The 19,606-nt window shown below is 38.4% G+C and overlaps 1 protein-coding gene across 2 annotated transcripts in view; it reads right to left on the bottom strand.

The window, feature by feature from the left end:
- Positions 1-2,888: 2,888 nt before the first annotated feature.
- Positions 2,889-19,606, bottom strand: part of rnf14 (ring finger protein 14) — a 30,433-nt gene continuing 13,715 nt past the window's right edge. For both annotated transcript variants that reach the window (XM_073067215.1, XM_073067214.1), the window contains exons 4-8: positions 14,155-14,661; positions 10,263-10,491; positions 8,580-8,752; positions 6,026-6,156; positions 2,889-3,763 (exon numbers count right to left, since the gene is read on the bottom strand). In XM_073067215.1, the coding sequence (XP_072923316.1) occupies positions 3,700-3,763; positions 6,026-6,156; positions 8,580-8,752; positions 10,263-10,491; positions 14,155-14,661 (1,104 nt within the window). In that variant the 3' untranslated portion in view covers positions 2,889-3,699. The remainder of the gene's footprint in view (positions 3,764-6,025; positions 6,157-8,579; positions 8,753-10,262; positions 10,492-14,154; positions 14,662-19,606) is intronic.

Raw genomic sequence — 19,606 nt, forward strand, 5'->3', positions numbered from 1 at the left:
GAAACAGTTCTGCCGGGCTTAGAGGCTAAGCCACATGAAAAGGCCAGGAATTGGACTTGGTTGTCAGAGGCTATTTGAGTCGCATGCTGTGAGGAGCACTTTTAGGTAGTGGGAACTTGTCCCCACTACCACTCCTCGGCTTGACAACCTTAGGATCCAAATGAAATACAATGTTGGCAAATATAAGGTCATGCACTTTGGTGGAAAAAATAAATGTGCAGACTATTTTCTAAATGGGAAAAAAATCAAAAAATCTGAGATGAAAAGGGTCTTGGGAGTCCTTTTGTGCAGAACACCCTGAAGGTTAACTTGCAGGTTGAGTTGGTGGTGAGGAAAGCAAATGCAATTTTAGCATTTATTTCAAGAGGTCTAGAATACAAGACCAGGGATGTGATGCTGAGGCTTTGTAAGTCGCTGGTGGGGCCTCACCTTGAGTATTGTGAAGTTTTGGGCTCCTTATCAAAGAAAAGAGGTGTTGGTTTTGGAGAGGGTTCAGAGGAGGTTTACAAGAATGATTCCAGGAATGAAAAGGTTATCATATGAGGAGCATTCGATGGCTCTGGGCCAGTACTTACTGGAATTTAGGATGAGGAGAGAATCTCATTGAAACCTTTTGAATGTTGAATGGCCTAGTCAGAGTAGATGTGAAAAGGATCTTTCCCATGGTTGGGGAGTCCAGGACAGGAGGGCACAGACTCAGGATAGAGGGGTGTCCATTTAAAACAGAGATGTGGAGAAATTACTTTAGCCAAAGGTTGGTGAATTTGTAGAATTTGTTACCAAAAATCAGCTGTGGAGACTAGGCCATTGGTGTATTTAAGGTGGAGAGTGATAAGATCTTGATTGGCCACAGGCTTCTAAGGTTACAGAGAGAAGGCCGAAGAGTGGGGCCAAGGAAGGGGGGCGGGGGGGGGAAGATCTGCTATGATTGAATTGCAGAGCAGACTCAATGGGCCAAATGGCCAAATTCTGCTCCTGTCTTACGGACTTATATTTAAATCATCATTAGGGACAGGTGAGGTACCACAGGATTGGAGGTTTGCCGATGTTGCTCTGCTGTTTAAGAAAGGTTCTGAAACTAAACCAAGAAATTATAGGCCAGTGAGCCTGACCCATTATTGGAAGGTAATCTAAGGGACTGGATATATGAGTGTTTGGACAGACATGGCCTGATTAGGGATAATCAGTATGGTTTCATGTGTGGTAAGTCATGTCTAACCAATCTTAGAGAGTTTTTCAAGGAAGTTACCAGGAAAGCTGATGAAGGCAATACAGTGGAAGTTGTTTGCATGGATTTTAGTAAGGTATTTGACATGCCTCCGCATAGGTGGTATGTCAAGAAGGTTTAGCCGCTCAACATTCAAGATGAGGTAGTAAGCTGGATTAGACACTGGCTTTGCTGGAGAAGCCAAAGAGTGGCAGGACATGGTTGCCTCTCTGACTGGAGGCCTGTGACTGGTGGTATGCTGCAGCAATTGGTGCTGGGTCCATTATTGTTTGTCATCTATCTCAACAATCTGGATAAGAATATGGTTAACTGGATCAGCAAATTTGCAGATGACACCAAGATTAGGGGTGTAGTGAGGAAGACTGTCATGGCTTGCAGCAGGTTCTGAACCAGCTGGAAAAATGGGCTGAAAAATGGCAGATGGAATGTAATGCGGAAAAGTTTGCGAGATGTTGCACCTCAGTAGAACCAACCAGAGTGATTTAACACAGTGAACGCAAGGGCACTGAGGAGTGCTACAGAACAAAGGGATCTGGGAATACAGGTCCATAATTCCTTGAAAGTAATGTCAGAATTAGATAGGGTCATAAAGAAAGCTTCTGGCACCTTGTTCTTCATAAATCAAAGCACGAGTACAGGAGATGGGATGGTATGTTGAGTTGTACAAGGCATTGGTTAGGCCTAATTTGGAGTTTTGTGTGCAGTTTTAGTCACCCTCCTGCAGGAAAGAGATAAATAGGGTTGAAAGAGTACAGAAAACAAATACATGGATGTTGCCGGGACTGGAAGACCCAAGTTATAAGATTGAATTGGATAGGACTTTATTCCTTAGAACAGAGAAGATTGAGGGGAGATTAGACAGAGGTATACAAAATTACGAGGGGGATAGATAGGGTAAATGCAGACTTTTCCACTGAATTTGGATGGGATTACAATTAGACGTCATGGGTTAAGGATGAAAGGCGAAAGCTTACGGGGAACATGAGGGGAAACATCTTCACTCAGAGGGTCGTGAGAGTATGGAACTAACTGCAAGTGCAAGTAATACATGTGAGCTCAGTTTCAACATTTAAGAGACGTTTGGATAGGTACATGAATGGTAAGGGTATGGAGGGCTATGGTTCCGGTGCAGGTCAGTAAAAGTAGGCAATTTAAATGGTCCAGCACAGACTAGGTGGGCTGAAGAAGCAGTTTCTGTGCTGTACTTTTCTATGATATAAATAAAACATATTAAGCATTGCCCAGAAGACAGATTTAATAGGTCACCAAAATATGTTATTTCATTATTTCTTGAACTTCAGAGATTTATTTTTCATGATATTTGAATACATGTTACTCAAGCCAGTTAGCACTGTTGGTTTCAGTGAAAACTTACAGGATAAAGGAGGAATTTGTTCTATAAATGGTGCTGAGATATTCCAAAAGTGAAATGATTTCTCATACTGAAGTAAGAAAGTTCCAACTTTCTTAATGGGGATTGAAAGGGGAAGGAAAATTAACAAAAATATCACTTTCTTCTTGTTTAACACAGTTAATTGTGGCTCTGGTCAACTTGTAGAAGAGCAGCTTCTAAATAGCTAAAAATTGAGAGTTGCTATGTTTTGCAACAGGTGATAAATATTGGCTCAGGCATTGAAGGAAATATAGACCAAAGACAATGTTTATTTTTATTATAACTATCAGGCATTTTATTTCAAGATATAACTTTTATTCGCTGTTTTTTCCTCTCAACTCCCTGCAAACTATCATAATAACCTGCAATAAGTGAGACATAAAAACATCAGGACTAGATTAAAATTCTCTGCTGCTCCAAAATCAAAACTGTGTACATATAAATGAAAGGCCACCACAACATTTATTCGGTAATTTGAACTCCATTTCAAAACCCAATTTCTTAGCCAAGGTTAGCTCACGAAGCCTCATGATTAAACTTCTCTTCAAGATAGTGCTTTCACGTCAATATCCCAGTCATAAAACCTAAAGCCACAAGCGCAAGTCTGCAAAAGCTCTGGGTATTGAGGAAAGATTTATGTTTTTCCTAGATTTTGTTTTGAGGAAGTGGCAGGTGCTGTTGGTGCAGTAGAAAACCCAGCTCTTTTCTATTTCAATTTGAATAGTGAACTTACTATTTTTCAACAGCAAATCATCCCACTGACAATGGTTATCAACTCCATCAACAATTTTCCACATAATGCTGTTCAATGTTAGGTGAAACATGATTTTTGCCTCAAATTTATGTGCCTTTTTCCTTTGGATTTCTGCTTGAGAAATACATGGTTGAAAGTTGAAAATAAATCTATTAATAATTTAAACCGTGACCCAGAAGTTTCACTGTATTCTAAAAGCAAATGTTAATATGAGGGATTTTTTTTACCACAACTGGTTAAGATAGATGAAAAGTTTCTTGCCAGTTACAAATGCTTAACATATCAGCTTTGTGTAAATGATGAATCCTTGCCAACTGCAGAAAACTAAAAAATGTCATCATCTTCATCACTCAGGAATTCATCTTCCAGCTCAATACCTTGGAAAAGCCTACAAAATTTAAAAAAAAATTATATACAAAATGTCCACTCACGAAAACTAACATACATACTATTAGTGTCAGCTATAGTTCAGTACGCAGTATTCACTCCTGAAGGCTAAAAGGCTGTGAGTGTCATACCACATCAGTGTTCTAAGCAGAAAGTTTGGAATGACACTCCAGAACAATACCAAAGTAGCTGGCAGAAGCGTCATTTAGAAAGAGTCCACTCTGTGTTCTCAGGTAGCTGTAAAAGTTTCTTTCTTGAGGAGAGAGGGAGTATTCTGCTTATCCTTCAACTACCATAATTAGTACCAGTTACCAGGTCATGATCTCACTGCTGTTGTGGTTGTTGGCTCTGTGCAAACTGCCTGCTGCATTTCTTATCTTTCAAAAGTAGTTACTCTGCTAAAGTACTATACTGTGGCAATGTACTTTCAAAATCCTTAAGTTGGGAAAGATGCTACATAAATAAGTTTTTATTTTAAATACACTGCAGCTCAAACTAGGAATTCTGTATTGTGGCAGAGTATACACAGGTTAATATTTTTAGAACATGGCCAGGAGATGTGCTTCGGTGTCATACAGATTATTGCAAGTTACCTGGAAGCAAACAATTTTTAATAATGTTTCATTGTGAAAAAAAGTCAGAGGAGGTAATTGAGAATACAAGGCAAGTTGTCTGGATTGTTTTGTTCGTGGAGGATGTTTTGACTCAGTAGTTGGTACAAACTATGACTACTTTTTGGAAAAATTTATCAGCTCAAAATATATCAACACTGAATCATTTCCAAATACTGTATGTCTGATGGAAAATTTCCAGTTCTTCAGATCCATCCAGTTATAGATCTTCAATCTAGCTTTAGCTCCTATCATTTCTTAGCCACCTAAATGTTCATTATAATCTAGGACTGGGAAGATTTCCTGGTCAATAACTGCTTCTTGTTCTCATCCATATAATATAGTGTGTTAATCCCTCTCCCCAGTGAACATATAAGGCAGTGGCGCTTTTGTTATTAACATTTAAAGATTGTCACTTCTGCTTTCACAACTAAAAGGCTGTTTTCTGTTAAAAATTATGTTGAACTTTGACTTAAACCACAAAAAATATCTGGGAAGTTTTTATCCTTTTCGTAGCTTCCCTGGTCTATATGGTGTCATTTGTTCTGTCCCTCTTGCTGAATGCTTCTGAGTCCACTTCTTTAAGTTGGAAGGTCATAACATATTATTCTACATATGAACATTGCTAAGTATTATTGCTGTCCTTGTCCTTCATGATACATTTTCAATAATGATAGGTTTTCCACTGTCCTGGTTGGTCTACTTTTAGAAGTATCAGTGTCTACAGTACTGCACAAAAGTCTTAGGCACATATATGTAGGTAGGGTGCCTAAGACTTTTACATAGTACTGTATTTGTCAACATGGAGTTTGTAAAACTGGTGGGAGCAAAGGAATTTTGGGAATGATGAGAGTGCAGCGCCTTGCGAAGGATGTAGGACAGGGGCGGAGGGGGATGGGTACAGACAATGATATTTGATTCCAAACAATTGGTTTATTGATCATTACAGAATGCCTCTCTGATGCTTCCTGCTCCCTGCCCTCTCCCTTCCTGTTTTCCCAACCATGATTCCCTTCTCCCGGTCTCCTTCCCAACCACAGTCCATAAAAGAGACCCATATCAAAATCAGGTTTATCATCACTCACGTCATAAAACTTTTTTTTTTGCGGCAGCAGTACAGTGTAATATACGAAACTACAATACCATGGAAAAGTCTTTGCACCCTAAATTATATGTGTACAGCACTGTATTTACCTTTCTCTTTGGATGCTCTTTTTGTACATGGCTTCCTAAATACCAATGCTGTCAACCACACTCCAATTTCAGATTATTATCTGTGCTCACATCTTCTCCCGAAATATTTCCTTTACCTTAGGATATTTACATCCCCACCTAACCCTTTCCCAAAGTGTATCCATGAATTTTCCTTGCTCAATGCTATACATATTCCATAATAGAATATACTAAAATTCTCATGGCCAAATGCTGTTATTGAAACATTAACTATATCCAAAGCCAGAGATTTGCTGATACTTTATCGCTGACATTTCTAAATATTTTCATACCAGCACATCTACAGGAGACTTATAGAAACTGAGTTTTGCAGGATTTTGCACAAATCTGGAGCTTCCAAACAAATCAGCCAATAGTTAACAATGCAACTTATTGGAATACCATGAAAGCCTTATTTGATTAATAAGAAAGAAACTCACGCATTGAAACACGGTGAAGAGGAATCACGGAAATGTCCATATGGATTTACTCTTGATAATGGGCATTGGCAAAGCCAACAGAAGTAGTGTTTACAGCCACTGCAAGTCATTTTATTACATCCATTCATCTTCTGAAAAGACACACAAACCACATTTTACTGTAACATCCAATGACAACCCAAACACTAAAAATACTATAATGCCAATGATGAGTTCTTGACTGGAGATTTACATTTTAAGCAGATTCTTTTGTAGTTGGCATGGCACAGAGCACCAGTGTCTAATGTCCTGAAGCACTAATGACATTTATTGAAGCAGCATGCAAATCTTGAGCAAAAAGTTGCTTTTAGTTAGTATCCTAGGATGTCACAAAACTTTAAAGGCATTAAAGTATGGTGGATTCCAGTTAATTGAGAGACATTGGGACCAGTACATTTCCATCCACTTAAGTGGCTGCCAATTAGTTGAAGTTTCATGGAAATAGTTAAAAAGATAAGCTACCATTTAACTGAGTAACAAACTATGTATTCAAATGAAATGTAAAATAAATTAGAACACTGCCAATGCTACTACAGTACGTTCAAACTGTATATTAGTTCCTAATAGTCATCAACAGTGGAATTGATCTGGTGTACTCTACTGTGTATGGGATGTCCAGTGCCTCTGATTAAGGTACTTGTCATGTCCATTCCAGGTCAGCTCACGTGCCTTTGGTCCCCACGGAACACTCAGCTCTCACCTGTGGCTTCAAGTAGCTGTTTACATGTGAAAGTGGACATGCTCAGGTACACTGCTTTAACAAGCATGGTTAGCCAGGTGAGGATAGCCAGCAGTAGCAATCTCTGGTGAAATACGGACATGCTTGTTCTAGCATATGAAGTCAGCTCCCACGGACTGGGCAGATGAGACCAACAGTGAGATCTAACTGCCAAGAAGGTGGTTCTGCACTGGTTTGTAGAGAGCAAAGGACATGATAAGGCACTGAAGTCATGGTTATCTAATGCAACAAAGAAGACCCCAGTTTGTGATGAATACTCATACCACTGGACGCGGACATCCTATGTCAACAGAGTGGAACTGTCCCAGCACAACAGCTTTTCTACTTTAAAAACTCTCCTGCACAGGTTTCACTGTCATTGTCAGATATGACAGACAACCAACACACGGCTGTGTTCTTTTGATTGACTGTATATTAATATAAGGTATAAGGTATAACTTGAAATTCTTCTTCTCTGGGTGTACTTTGATAATAAAATTAACCTTGTGAATAAAACTAATGCAGATAATGGGCTGCCTTCATACAATGTTTTTGATGATTGTATCTTCCAAATCTTCACTTTCATTGTAACATTCAAGACAATTGTCAATACCTTCAAATTCTTCGTAGCTCCTAACTTGTTGAAGTAGTGAAATCTTTTCATTTTCCCTCCCAGCTGTTTCTGGCATCTCCAAGACAGAATGCTTGAAACTTGCGGTGTGCAAAATAATTCTGAACAGTCTCACTGCTTATTTCTCACCATCAGTGACAAAAAAACACTGCTTTTTGAACACAAACTCATGAAAATGACAGCATTTAAAACTTTTTGCTCTAAGCACAATGTAGTGCCTAATGGCCACACAAGTTCACGTGACTGACGCTAGTTAGAAACCGTTTAGCAACAATATTCTGTTACATAGGGTTTCAAGTAAATGAAGAAAACTCGGATATCTTCTCAATTAATTTTTGTTCTTTAAGAGTTGTCCCAAAAAAGAGGGCCCCCCCCAAATAACCGATGAACCAATTAAATGGAATCCACTGTACTTCTAAAATGCTTTAAATATTCTTCCAAGTGAACTACTAATGAGTGATGCAAATCATGCTTCACCATATGGCATGTTTCCAACTTTAACTTTACATCAAACAGTTCAAAGGAATGAAAAAAATTCTTGGGATATTCATCATATTTTTGAATAGCTAATGCAAGAATCTTAAAAGGCTTGGCAAGATAATGGATCTCTGGAAAATTCTAAAAATGTATTCATAACCATGACCAAAAATTGTTCATCTTAAAATAATGAAAATAACTTGATTTGTCAATTTATTTCAGTATTCACTCATTTAAGTTGAAATTAGATTGTCATATATTTTCTCTTCGAAGCAAAATCTGCAAATGGTGGGAATCTAGAATGAAAACAGAAAATACTAGAAATATTCATCGTCAGGCAACATGTCCAGAGAAGTCAACAAAAGCTAATATGCTTTTACATTATTGACCCTTTATTGAAAAATCTTTAAAAATTATATATAAAAAACTACCTTAATTCAAAACAATGAACTCATGAAATAGAAAATTAAAATTAAACCACTGGGTTTTCAGATGCAAATATGGCACTATTATCAAAAAGACACTGCAAAAATAACCATTAACACACTAATTCTTCAAAAGACTAAAGGTTTTTTTAAGATGCTGAAAAATGCTTTTACAATATAAAGGAAAAATAAAAATCCAGTAAAGTAACTACCTCTGTATGTAACAAGAAACCCCAATATGAGCGTTTGGGCTGATTAACCAACCTGTATGTTTGTACCACAGCAGGGACAGAGCTTAGAGTTTTTATCAAGCCATTCCTGGCTACTCAACTCCTCCATTGCTTTTTCAATCACTCGACGGCCATAAGTCTTTTCTAGTAGCTTCTTCCCAGATTCATCTGATTCCAAATACTCATTCCGCAACTCAGTAAGTTTCTCTGAAAAGAATATACCAAAAAAAAGACTAAATACGAAGAACAAATAAAATTTCTTTCCTTGCATACCTTGATAATCCAACAAATGTGAATGAGAATGAGATTCAAATTCTAAATTGTTTTAGTCCAATTTTTATTGATCCTGGTGTTGGGATTTAGATGGTGGCATTCAGTGATCCTGTTGTTGATATGATTTTCCTACCACTCAGACTTTACTGCATTAAGAGTAGACAGTAGTTGCAAGAAATAGAGTATTAGAGTTTCTGCTTACATGTCAAAAGGAATTTCAAGAGCAAGTTATGCTCTGATGAAAGCTTGCTGATTTGAAACATGCTATGTCATTCTAACACATTACCTGCCGTTCAGATTTTCAGCATAGTTTAAAGTTGGACACTCAGCAATGAACTGGACCTTCTTACTGAAAAGCTAATAAATTTTAACCTTAAAAACCACCAGGGTCCTACTCCTAAGGAGATTCAGGAATATTTTCTCATCAAAAATTCTAAAATATCTCATGGAAAATACCAATTATGTAACTGGGTTTTGGTAGAAATTTTAGAAACTTAGGGAAGTTCCAAGCATTATTTGTGAACCGACTACTCTCAAAACCAAAACAATGTCTAATCATTTATTCTCTTGGTAAATGCTTATGTAGAAATGCAAATAATTCTTTTCTTCCAGTGTCACAAATTAACTACTTGCTTTTGTGGTAAATTCTTGTAACTAGAAAGCACAGCTTTGGAAGCATAAAGTTATATTGTAGGTACAAACTGCAACTAATTTACTGTCAATGGAATATAGATGTATGCACAGATTTTGAAAGGGTTAATTGTCACACTGAATCTGATGTTCCTTAAAACTTCTGATAACAACTCTTCACTCCCAGCTGTTTTTATCTAACCATTATAGCCAATTCAACAAAATATTTGCAAGACATACACGTATAGGTTCATATGGATTTTCTTAAAAATAGTAACTCCAAATAAAAAAATACATTTGGCTTTCAAGAGACCGCAATTTTCACCGAACATACTGAAGCCCAGTAAACAGTACTACTTCTGAAATTCAAATCAACTTTTTTCCATATATAAATTCCATTATCCATATTTGGCATAAATTCTTCATGTTATAGTTGCAAAACTGGGTAATTGAAGGATGTTATGTTAAGATCTTACATTTCTAGTACTTTTCAGTTATTTTAATTTTAAGTTTAACTTCATTTTTTTATAAAAGGGTCAAGACTTCATCCTGTAATCTTTTGCACCTACTACAACTAACCTTCTCTTCTGTGAAATTGAGGCAAAGTACAATGGAAACTGGGGAAAAAAGAAATAGTATGCAGGAGTGCAAACTCAGGGGCACTTCCTTCTTCTGGCTGACACCAACCAGAATACACTTCAAACCATAACACTACCTGCCTATGAAAACATTTCCAAATCTGTATCTATCTGCATTGAAACCAAGAGTAAATATAACTATTCTTTAAAAAAGCCAAGTGAGAACTTTTTCTTACCTGCTTTTAACTTACAAGGAGAAATTCCATGGTAAGCCATTTCACATAGTGCACAAAAGGCATAACGACATCCTGGGCAGAGACCCATGGTATTCCCAGGTTCAAGCAATACGACTGACCTACAAACGCTACGAGGACAATACACCACATCTGCCATGAGGTCTAATGAAGACTTAAGGAGAAGGTGATCATACCGTGCAAACGTCTCCTCATCAACAAGATCTTTGACCTATAAAGATGCAATTTTTTGTATCTTCTTAACAAACATGGATTGTAAATGTAACATGCCAAAAAATAAAATGTAAATTTGAAGGATTCATTTAATATAACTGCTCTCTCCCCCTCTGCAGCCAAGGATGAGGAGGTAGGGGGGTGGGAGGGGTGAAGGGGTGATGAGAGTGGGGGTGGGCACAGGGTGGAAAGGATGCGAGACAGACAGCGAGGGTTTGAGAGAGAAATTACACAGTTAATTACAGAGGTATGAGGGAGAAGCCTGCCAGAGTTGAATGGAAGGGGAACCTCGCCAGGAAGATGGTAGAGCAGCAATGGCAAAGTTTCTGGGAGTAATTCAGGAGACTCAGTCGAATTTCATCCCAAGGAAGCAGCAGCATACTAGGGGGTCAATGAGATAACCATGGCCTTTCAGCTTCACCAACACCTTCTCCTATGAAGTGGCCACTATTCTCACCTCTCTTGAATTTCTGGCAATTAGTGGCTCTTCTACTGAAAATATTGATGGAAGGTCCTTGCTCAGTTCCTCCATTACTCTTGTTCTCTATTGCTACTTCTTCAGCTTCATTTCCAACTGGTCCAATGTCTATTCTTGCCTCTCTTACCCTTGGCGCACCTAAAAAGAATTTTGGATCATTGACTGGTTTTCTCTCATATTTCATTTTCTTCTCCCCCCCCCCCCCCCTTATAGTCAGTTGTTCTTTACTGCAGGGGTTTCCAACCTGGGGTCCACGAACCCCTTGCTTAACAGTACTGGTCCATGGCATAAAAAAGGTTGGAAACCCCTGCTTTATTGGCTTTTAAATGGTTCTCAATCATCTTTGCCATATTGTATGCCTTCTCATTTGCTTTTAGACTGTCCCCAACTTTCCTCATCAGCCATGGGTTGCCTTACTGTATCCTTAGTATGATTCTTCATCCTTGAGATGAAATTCTGCCATGTTTCCCAAATTACTCCCAGAAACTTCTGACATTGCTGTTTTCCCTGGTAGTGTCCCTTCTAATCAACTCTGGCCACCTCCTCCCTCATACCTCCGTAGTTATTTTTACTCAGTTATAATACCATTACAATTAACTTCAGTTTCTCTCTCACATTACAGTCACTGCTTCCTAAAGATTCCTGCACCTTAAGGTCCCTGATCAAGTTTGCCTCATTGCACACCACCAAATCCAGAATTGCCTGTTCTCTAGTGGGTTTTCCACAAGTTGCTCCAAAGAGCAACCTCATAGACAGTTTACAAATTCCTTTTCATACAGTCCTCCTCGACCAACCTGATTTTCCCAGTCTATCTGCATATTAAAGTTTGAAGTTCAAAGCAAATTTATTATCAAAGAACATATATGTCACCATGTACTCAGAGATCCATTTTCTTGCAGCCATTCATTGTAAATAGAAAAAAGAACAACAGAATCAATGAAAAACTACACAACAGACAGACAAGCAATGTGTAAAAGACAACAAACTGTGCAAATACAAAAAGTAAAGAAAAGTAATAAATAAGCAATAAACATCAAGAACATGAGTTGGAGAGTCCTTAAAAGTTAGTCCACATGATCATAACATAACCTTTCCCTATATGCCTGTCCTATCTCCTGGAGTATTTTATACTGACATCCTGACTACTACTCAAGAGGCCTGTACATAACTCTCATCAAGAACTTTTTACATTTTAAGTTCCAACTCTCTACACACAAAGATTCTACATCACTTGATCCTATATCGCTCTTTGCTATTGACTTAATTTCATTTTTTACCAAGAGCCACCCATCTCACTGTTGCCTGTCTTTTCAATAGGATGCATATCATTCCAGGTTTAGTCCCCAGCTTTTATCCTCTTTTGCCACATCTGTGATGCCCGTAACACTGTACCCAACAATTCTGATCTGGGCGATAAACTCACTTTCTTTGCTGTTATGTATACTGCAAGTGGACCCTTCATCTTTCTGAGAAAGCTTTTAGCCTTCTGGTCTCAGAATTGTGTTTAGCAGTTTATGATAAAAACCACTGTTTCCATTTGCAACTCACAGCATGCATCTTCTGTTTCTGTTTTCCCATTTGCCACCCGCTTTTTGTTTAATATCTCTTTCCTTCCACTCTCCCTACATCTTAAAAGTTACATATTGTGAGTGCTGTGGCTTAATCACTGGCAGACCCAGCTGCAGGTCAGCGGGCTCCATATTTAGGCGTGACACTGTAGTTCTGGATTATGAGACGCACCATCTATTGGCTTTGACTTTAAACCAAGGGTCAGTTTGCTGCCTAAGGTGGACATAAAATGAGTTTGTTTTCAGTGTAGGATGGGTTTTCCTAGTATTTCTGGCCAACATGTACCTTCTGCCACATCAATAAAATAGGTTCATCATTCATTAACATGCCGCTATCAAAAAGAGTGCACAAACTGGCTGCTCTATAGTATTCCCTATATTACTCTGGTACATATTCAAAAGTGATTTATTGACCACAAAATGTTAAGGATTGTAGTGAAAATAATGTTAAAGCATGCATATAAATGCAAGTCTGTCTCCTCCCCCTTCTCTCTTCTTCTATTCCCCATTTGGTCCCCTCTTACCTCTTTCCTTCTCCTCATCTGCCTATCACCTCCCTCTGGTGCCCCTCCTCCTTCCCTTTCACCCATGGTTCACTCTTTTCTCTTATTAGATTCCTCCTTCTTCAGCCTTTTTACCTTTTCCACCTATCAATGCCCAGCTTCTTAATTCATCCCCACCTCCCCCACCAATCTACCTTTCTCTTTGCCTGGCTTCACCCATCACCTTCTAGTTTGTACTCTTTCACCTCTCCCCACTTTACACTGGCTTCCTCGCCATCCTTTTCAAGTCCTGATAAAGGAACTCGGCCCAAAACATAGCCTCTATTCCTTTCGATAACTGGAAAACTGTTTTCAATGCCATGGAAAAATTAAGGAGAAAGAAAGCAAGGACAATGAAAGGCTGCAGAAATTATCCTAGGGAAGACTGTTATTGTTATGGCACTGAAGAGGTTTTTGAAAGAAAGCTGTACTTAAATCATTACTAAAGTAAAAAGTTAGATAGCATAAGAAAGAAGGTTTAAACGAATATAGAGAAAGTCAAGAAAAGGTCAAATTAAAAGAAAAGTGATGAATAAGGGGTAAAAGAACACTTAAAATACGAATAATAAATGAAAATAACAACAGAATTCGATGTCATATGCATGTGAATGTAAGGACTGTTAACAAGATCATAATGTTGTTTTTCCAAAAGCAGATGCAGCTGGAATTCACTCTGGGAAATCAAATGAGAACAGTTCTCTCAACAGTCGATGTCCACCACCCTATGAGCTCTAGCAGACCCAAGTTGTTCCACACCCCAGCAAGCACCAAACTGTTGCTCTCATGCTTTTAAAGACAGAATTTGAACCAATTATTTGCAAGTGATACATACAAACTGGAATACTAATAGATATTATGAAAAATAATGATGCCTTAAATAGGAAAAGCTGCGTGCATTTGAGATACATACAGTATGTGCATTATGAATTTCCTAATGGACTGAGTCTCATTTGGTTTGTTTCTCACTTATGATAAATTCTTTAAATTAAGGGAGTAACAATCAGATCACTTCCATTCTACTGTTGTTAATATGCAAAATAAATATCAAGATATCAATGATCAAAAGCTCTTACTTGGGCTGGAGTAGCAATTGAAGTACACTTTGGTTCCGGACAGTTAAGGCACTGGACGTTCCCATCATGGATCTGAATCTCAAAGTATTCTTTCAAACAGGCTTTACAATACACATGTTGACACTCCTTAAAGTACATGCAATCAGTGCCAAGTTTTTCAAAAAAACATACACTGCAGGCAAACACCTTGTTATTGAAAACTTGCTGTTGCTGCTTCTGATCAAAATCCAAGATTTCACATAAAACACTAGCCCATGATGCCACATCCTGAATAGCCCTAGGATCAAGGGGAGACTCTGCCTTGTCCAGCAATCCAAGCTCTTTTTTCTTATCAGTTGAGAAAATGCAATCAGATGTTACTTTAATGTTTCTTTGTATTCGTAAAGGTGACTCAATTTGTAAAAAGGAAAGAGTTTCTTCTTTTAAGAATTGCACCCATGAAAATAGCACAACACAATTGCCATTGTCGTTCCAAATTTTATCCAGGTAAGTACAAAGTGCAGAGAGCTGTGTGGAAACGAGAAACCCAGTTATTAAACAACACATGAACTGAAGTACAGAACTATTAGAATTACAATGAAGTACAGCAACATTTGCACCAATGTTGACCCCAAAATGCTACAAGGAGAATGGAAATATTTTTTAAGTATTCTGTGACATGTCAGCCTGCTTGTGGAATTCTGCAAATTATCTGAAAGCTGTTTGGCCAATGATTTGTACCACATTCTATCTTGTTGATTGTTAGCTCGCAATACAATAATGCTCCCATATCCACATATTGCCCTTTCATCCGATAATCCAACTTATTCCAGGGAAATGGTACAACATCTATGTTCCTTATTGTGACTGTAGTGGCAATTTATCTTAACAACTAATTGTTATTTATGGCACAGACTCTTCTGATAAGATGGTGGTACACTCGGAAGCAACAGCCACTCTAGATCCAATCAAAGGTATAATCGTTCACCCTTTATGTTTTTTTTTCTTAATCGCAAGGCACTGCTGGATACCAAGAACATGAAGTACTGCAGTTCTGTCCATCAATGAGATGGAACTGGATTTACTGCATACATTTGTTGTGTTGTTGCCTAGACTTGTTGCGTACCATTGTTGTGCTGAGGCGGTGCACAGTGTGAGTGATTGCCTTGGTCATTTTTATTGTGATCTCAAGACCCTATTGAACGGTGGTAATGTAGAATAGGACAAGTCCAGTTTGAGGGCTGGGAATCTGCATTACCAGATTTGTGGTGAGGACTAGGCCCTCATGCCGTGGAGTTGCCTGTTTCAGTCGCCCAGGGGAGGAGATGCTGGAGGTGCTGTGGAAGAGAGCAGAGGCCTCTCTGGGCATGCTGAAATCCGTACTGGATTGGGGGCTGGCCCAATGGTGCTGCCCTCTGGTCAGTAGAAGAACAAGCTGGATCAGGTCCACTTACCATCAATCTACAGGCCATGCTACTCAGGGACTTGGGCTATATATTTTTTTCTTTCTGACTGTATGTTTTTCTGCTATAGTAACCTTATGTTATATCAGCAGTGTGTTGTTTGCTGTTGGTAATGTGTTTTGCACTTGGTCCCACAGGAACACTGTAGTATTTGGCTACATTCTTGTATGGTTGAATGATAATTAACTTTGAACTTGATGTAAAAATATTGTTTCCCACTTATTTCTACAACTTTTTTCTCCTTCTGTGCTATTGATTAATAATTGGACTAAATTGAACAGCTTTGCCCACTTGTTCCTAATGGAAACAAGAAATTATCAAAGATGAAAACAATTCCATAATTACTAATGTCTGACAGAAATTACTAAAAACACAGACAGGAGCAAAAACCAATGTTAATATTTCCCTCCATTTCCAGGGATTAAGGTAACAATTGTAACAGATTGAAAAAAAAATCATTAAGTTTTAGAAGGTAAATCTTGATCTCCAGGGCTTTAGTGATTAATTAAGAACATGTCCGTAAGAGAACCATCAATTCCCTTACAGCATTCAAAAATAAAGACAATGAAAGTATATTATTGATTTCCTACCAATGGAGTTTCTGCAAAAAACACAAGCAGATTTATAGAAAAAAAAATTGTATTGCATCCACTTGCAATTATATTTTTCAGAGTTGTCATAGATTAATTCTCAAGCCCATAGATTACATCAATTTCATCATCCCACAAAACAGAATACTTCATAGAACACATATGATATAAAACACTAAGGCACAAAAAGGCATTATAAAATTTATAACCTGTAAAACAAAAATAAAAATAAAATACTGGAAACATTCATCAGCTCAGGGAGCATCTTTAATCAACCTGAAACGTTAACTCTGTTTTTAACTAGAGACCTTGCCTGACCTACTATGTATTTTAAAAATTTTCTTTTTAATTTTATGTTAATATGCCAAACGTGCAAACCACTGATGACTTAAGATAAGACCTTAAGACCATTCAGCCCATTGAGTCTGTTCCGCCATTCAATCATGGGCTGATTCAATTCTTCCAGTCATCCCCACTCCCCTGCCTTCTCCCATACCCTTTGATGCCCTGACTAATCAAGAACCTATCTTAAATGCACCTAATAACTTAGCCCCCGCAACCGCTCATAACAACAAATTCCACAGATTTACCACCGCCTGACTAAAGTAATTTCTCCACATCTCTGTTCTAAATGGACATCCCTTAATCCTGAAGTCGTGCCCTTTTGTCCTAGACTCCCCTACCATGCAAGTTCACCATGCATGTGAAAGTCAAAGAAAAAAAGTAAAAGTTTGAATGTTCAAAGAATTAGGAGCTCATACCTCTACAATTAACATAAGAATTCAGCGGTGCTTTTGTAAATAAGTTATTAACCAAGATCTCTGACCATGAATTTATCTAACAGATAAAATGGAGTTAAATTACATTTGAGTGCTGGATTGGAGAGACCTCGCTAGCAAAGGAGGTGTAAGACACTCCTTCCCTCCACTATCTTGCAGGTCACCCTTGGGCAAGATGAGGCACTTGCTTAGCCACCTGACCAGGGTCACGTGAAGCCATGGGAGCAGGTGGTGAATGGTCATACAAGCAGCTGGTGCACATCACAAGTCCTGGTTATGTGACCACTAATGCCAGGCACTCAATCTCCGAGGAGTATTGATAATGGCTGAGGTCACTTGTCTTGTAAAGACACTGCCCAGAAGAAGGCAATGGCAAACCAATTATGTAGAAAAATTTGCCAATAACAAATCATGATCATGGAAGGACCATGACCACCCTTGTCATATGATAGGGGTGGCCAAACTTACTTAATGTAAGAGCCACATACGATTAACTTCAGATGTTTGAGAGCCACAAGACATTAACAAAATTTACACACACATTTTAATTGTTACATACACACTTCATGACAAAAATTTTATATGTTAAGAAATACATATACACAATAATATTTACTCATGCATGTAGTTTTATAAACTGTTAATTTGTATTAATTTCAGTAATCATAATGTACATATATACTAAATGTTTTCAAAATCTTGACTGATGATTGTTTTAACTATATTGAGCGTATTTAATATGGCAATGAACTACGGGAACATCTAAGAAAAATATTCAAATTTGCATTTCAGTAACATAAGATTAGACTGTCAAAAATTAAAATAAAAGTGAAAAAAACTGAGTTATTTTTAATGATATTTATTTGTCTGAGTAAATACCTGGTCAAAACATGGAGGAAAATATGTGGAAAAAAAAGAGCAAACCAATAGAATTAGAAATATTTTAATCAGATACCACCTGACAAAATTACAGTCTTATCATAATATTTAGATAATATTTGGCTACTTAGAGATGATTTCAACACAGTTAATTTGTTTTTCCGTAATTCGGATATACGTGGATAATCAGCTGAAAAGTTTTTGTGATTTGTTTCATAGTGGCGTTTCAAATTACTAGCTTTGTAATGACTGAGTGACACATTGCAGATAGGACACAAAGGTTTCCCTCCTTTAACTGTGAATGCAAAATCTTCCTCCAACTGTGGCTTAAAATGTCTGTTTTCATCTTCATATTTTCGTTTCTTACAATTTGATGACGCCACCTTCACAAAATTTTCACAGACACTTGTAAACACCAACTAGGTCTGCACAATTCAGCGTACTGTGTTACACTGTGTTAATGTATATGATGTGAATGAGGTCGGGTCTAGACTCACTAACACTTTGAGCGCCAAACAATGTAGATCTACGTCTGCGCTACTTTTGCCTTCAGTGCCCAATGACGTAGATCTACGTCGTGTATTTTGAAACTCACGCCTGTCTTCAAGCTGTCTTCAGCGCCACGTAACGATTCTCACCAACTCTTGAGCGATGGAATTAAGTCTCAAGGGATTTCCCGTGGTTCTATTATCGCCAAAATGCTTTCCCATTCATTTCTACGCAATGGCAGCACATGGTAAAAAGGAGGTCAACTAACATATTTCCATGAGCCGCACATTGAATGCCAAAGAGCCGCATGTGGCTCTGTGGTGAACTACATATACCTGTCTGGACTGCTCCTGTGGCTCCTCCCACAGACCCCTGCTGACTGCTCCTGTGGCTCCTCCCACAGACCCCTGCTGACTGCTTCTGTGGCTCCTCCCACAGACCCCTGTATAAAGGCGATTGAGGCCTGATGCCCGGCCTCATTCTCCAGGATGTAGTGTTGTTCATTTTTCCAGTCAATAAAAGCCGATATCTCGCTTCTTACGTCTCAGAGTGAGTTATTGATGGTGCATCAGGCTCGCAAGCCACGGTTTGGCCACCCGTCATATGACATGACACATAACATACGAATAAAACGGGGCCTATCTGCGGTGTCAACAGAACTCTACGAAGAAGAGGTGTTACTTGCAGGTTGGCGGTGATTATTTAAAAAGAGAGCTTCGTGGGCATTTGTCCATTGCACGGGGCCCATCAGTGGCGTCAACAGAGCTCTGATTACTAAATAAAAGTACAGAGTATTCACTGATTGGTAGGAGGCAGCGAGTGGGAGTAAAAGGATTCTTTTCTGGTTGGCTGCCGGTGACAAGTGGTGTTCCGCAAGGGTTGGTGTTGGGACCACTTCTTTTTATGCCAAATATAAATGATATAGATGATGGAATAGATGCCTTTGTTGCCAAGTTTGCAGATGATATGAAGATTGCTGGAGGGGCAGGTAGTGTTGAGGAAACAGGTAGGACGCAGAAGGACTTAGACAGATCAGGAGAATGGGCAAGAAAATGGCAAATGAAATACAATGTTGAAAAATGCATGGTCATGTACTTCGGAAGTAGAAATAGATGTGCGAACTATTTTCTAAATGGAGATAAAATCCAAAAATCTGAGATGCAAAGGGTCTTGAGAGTCCTTGTGCAGAACACCCTTAAAGTTAAATTGCAGGTGGAAAGGAAAGCAAATGCCATGTTAGCATTCATTTCAAGAGATCTAGAATACAAGAGTG

This window comes from Hemitrygon akajei, chromosome 15 (assembly GCF_048418815.1).
Source record: "Hemitrygon akajei chromosome 15, sHemAka1.3, whole genome shotgun sequence".
Classification (NCBI taxonomy): Eukaryota; Metazoa; Chordata; class Chondrichthyes; order Myliobatiformes; family Dasyatidae; genus Hemitrygon; species Hemitrygon akajei.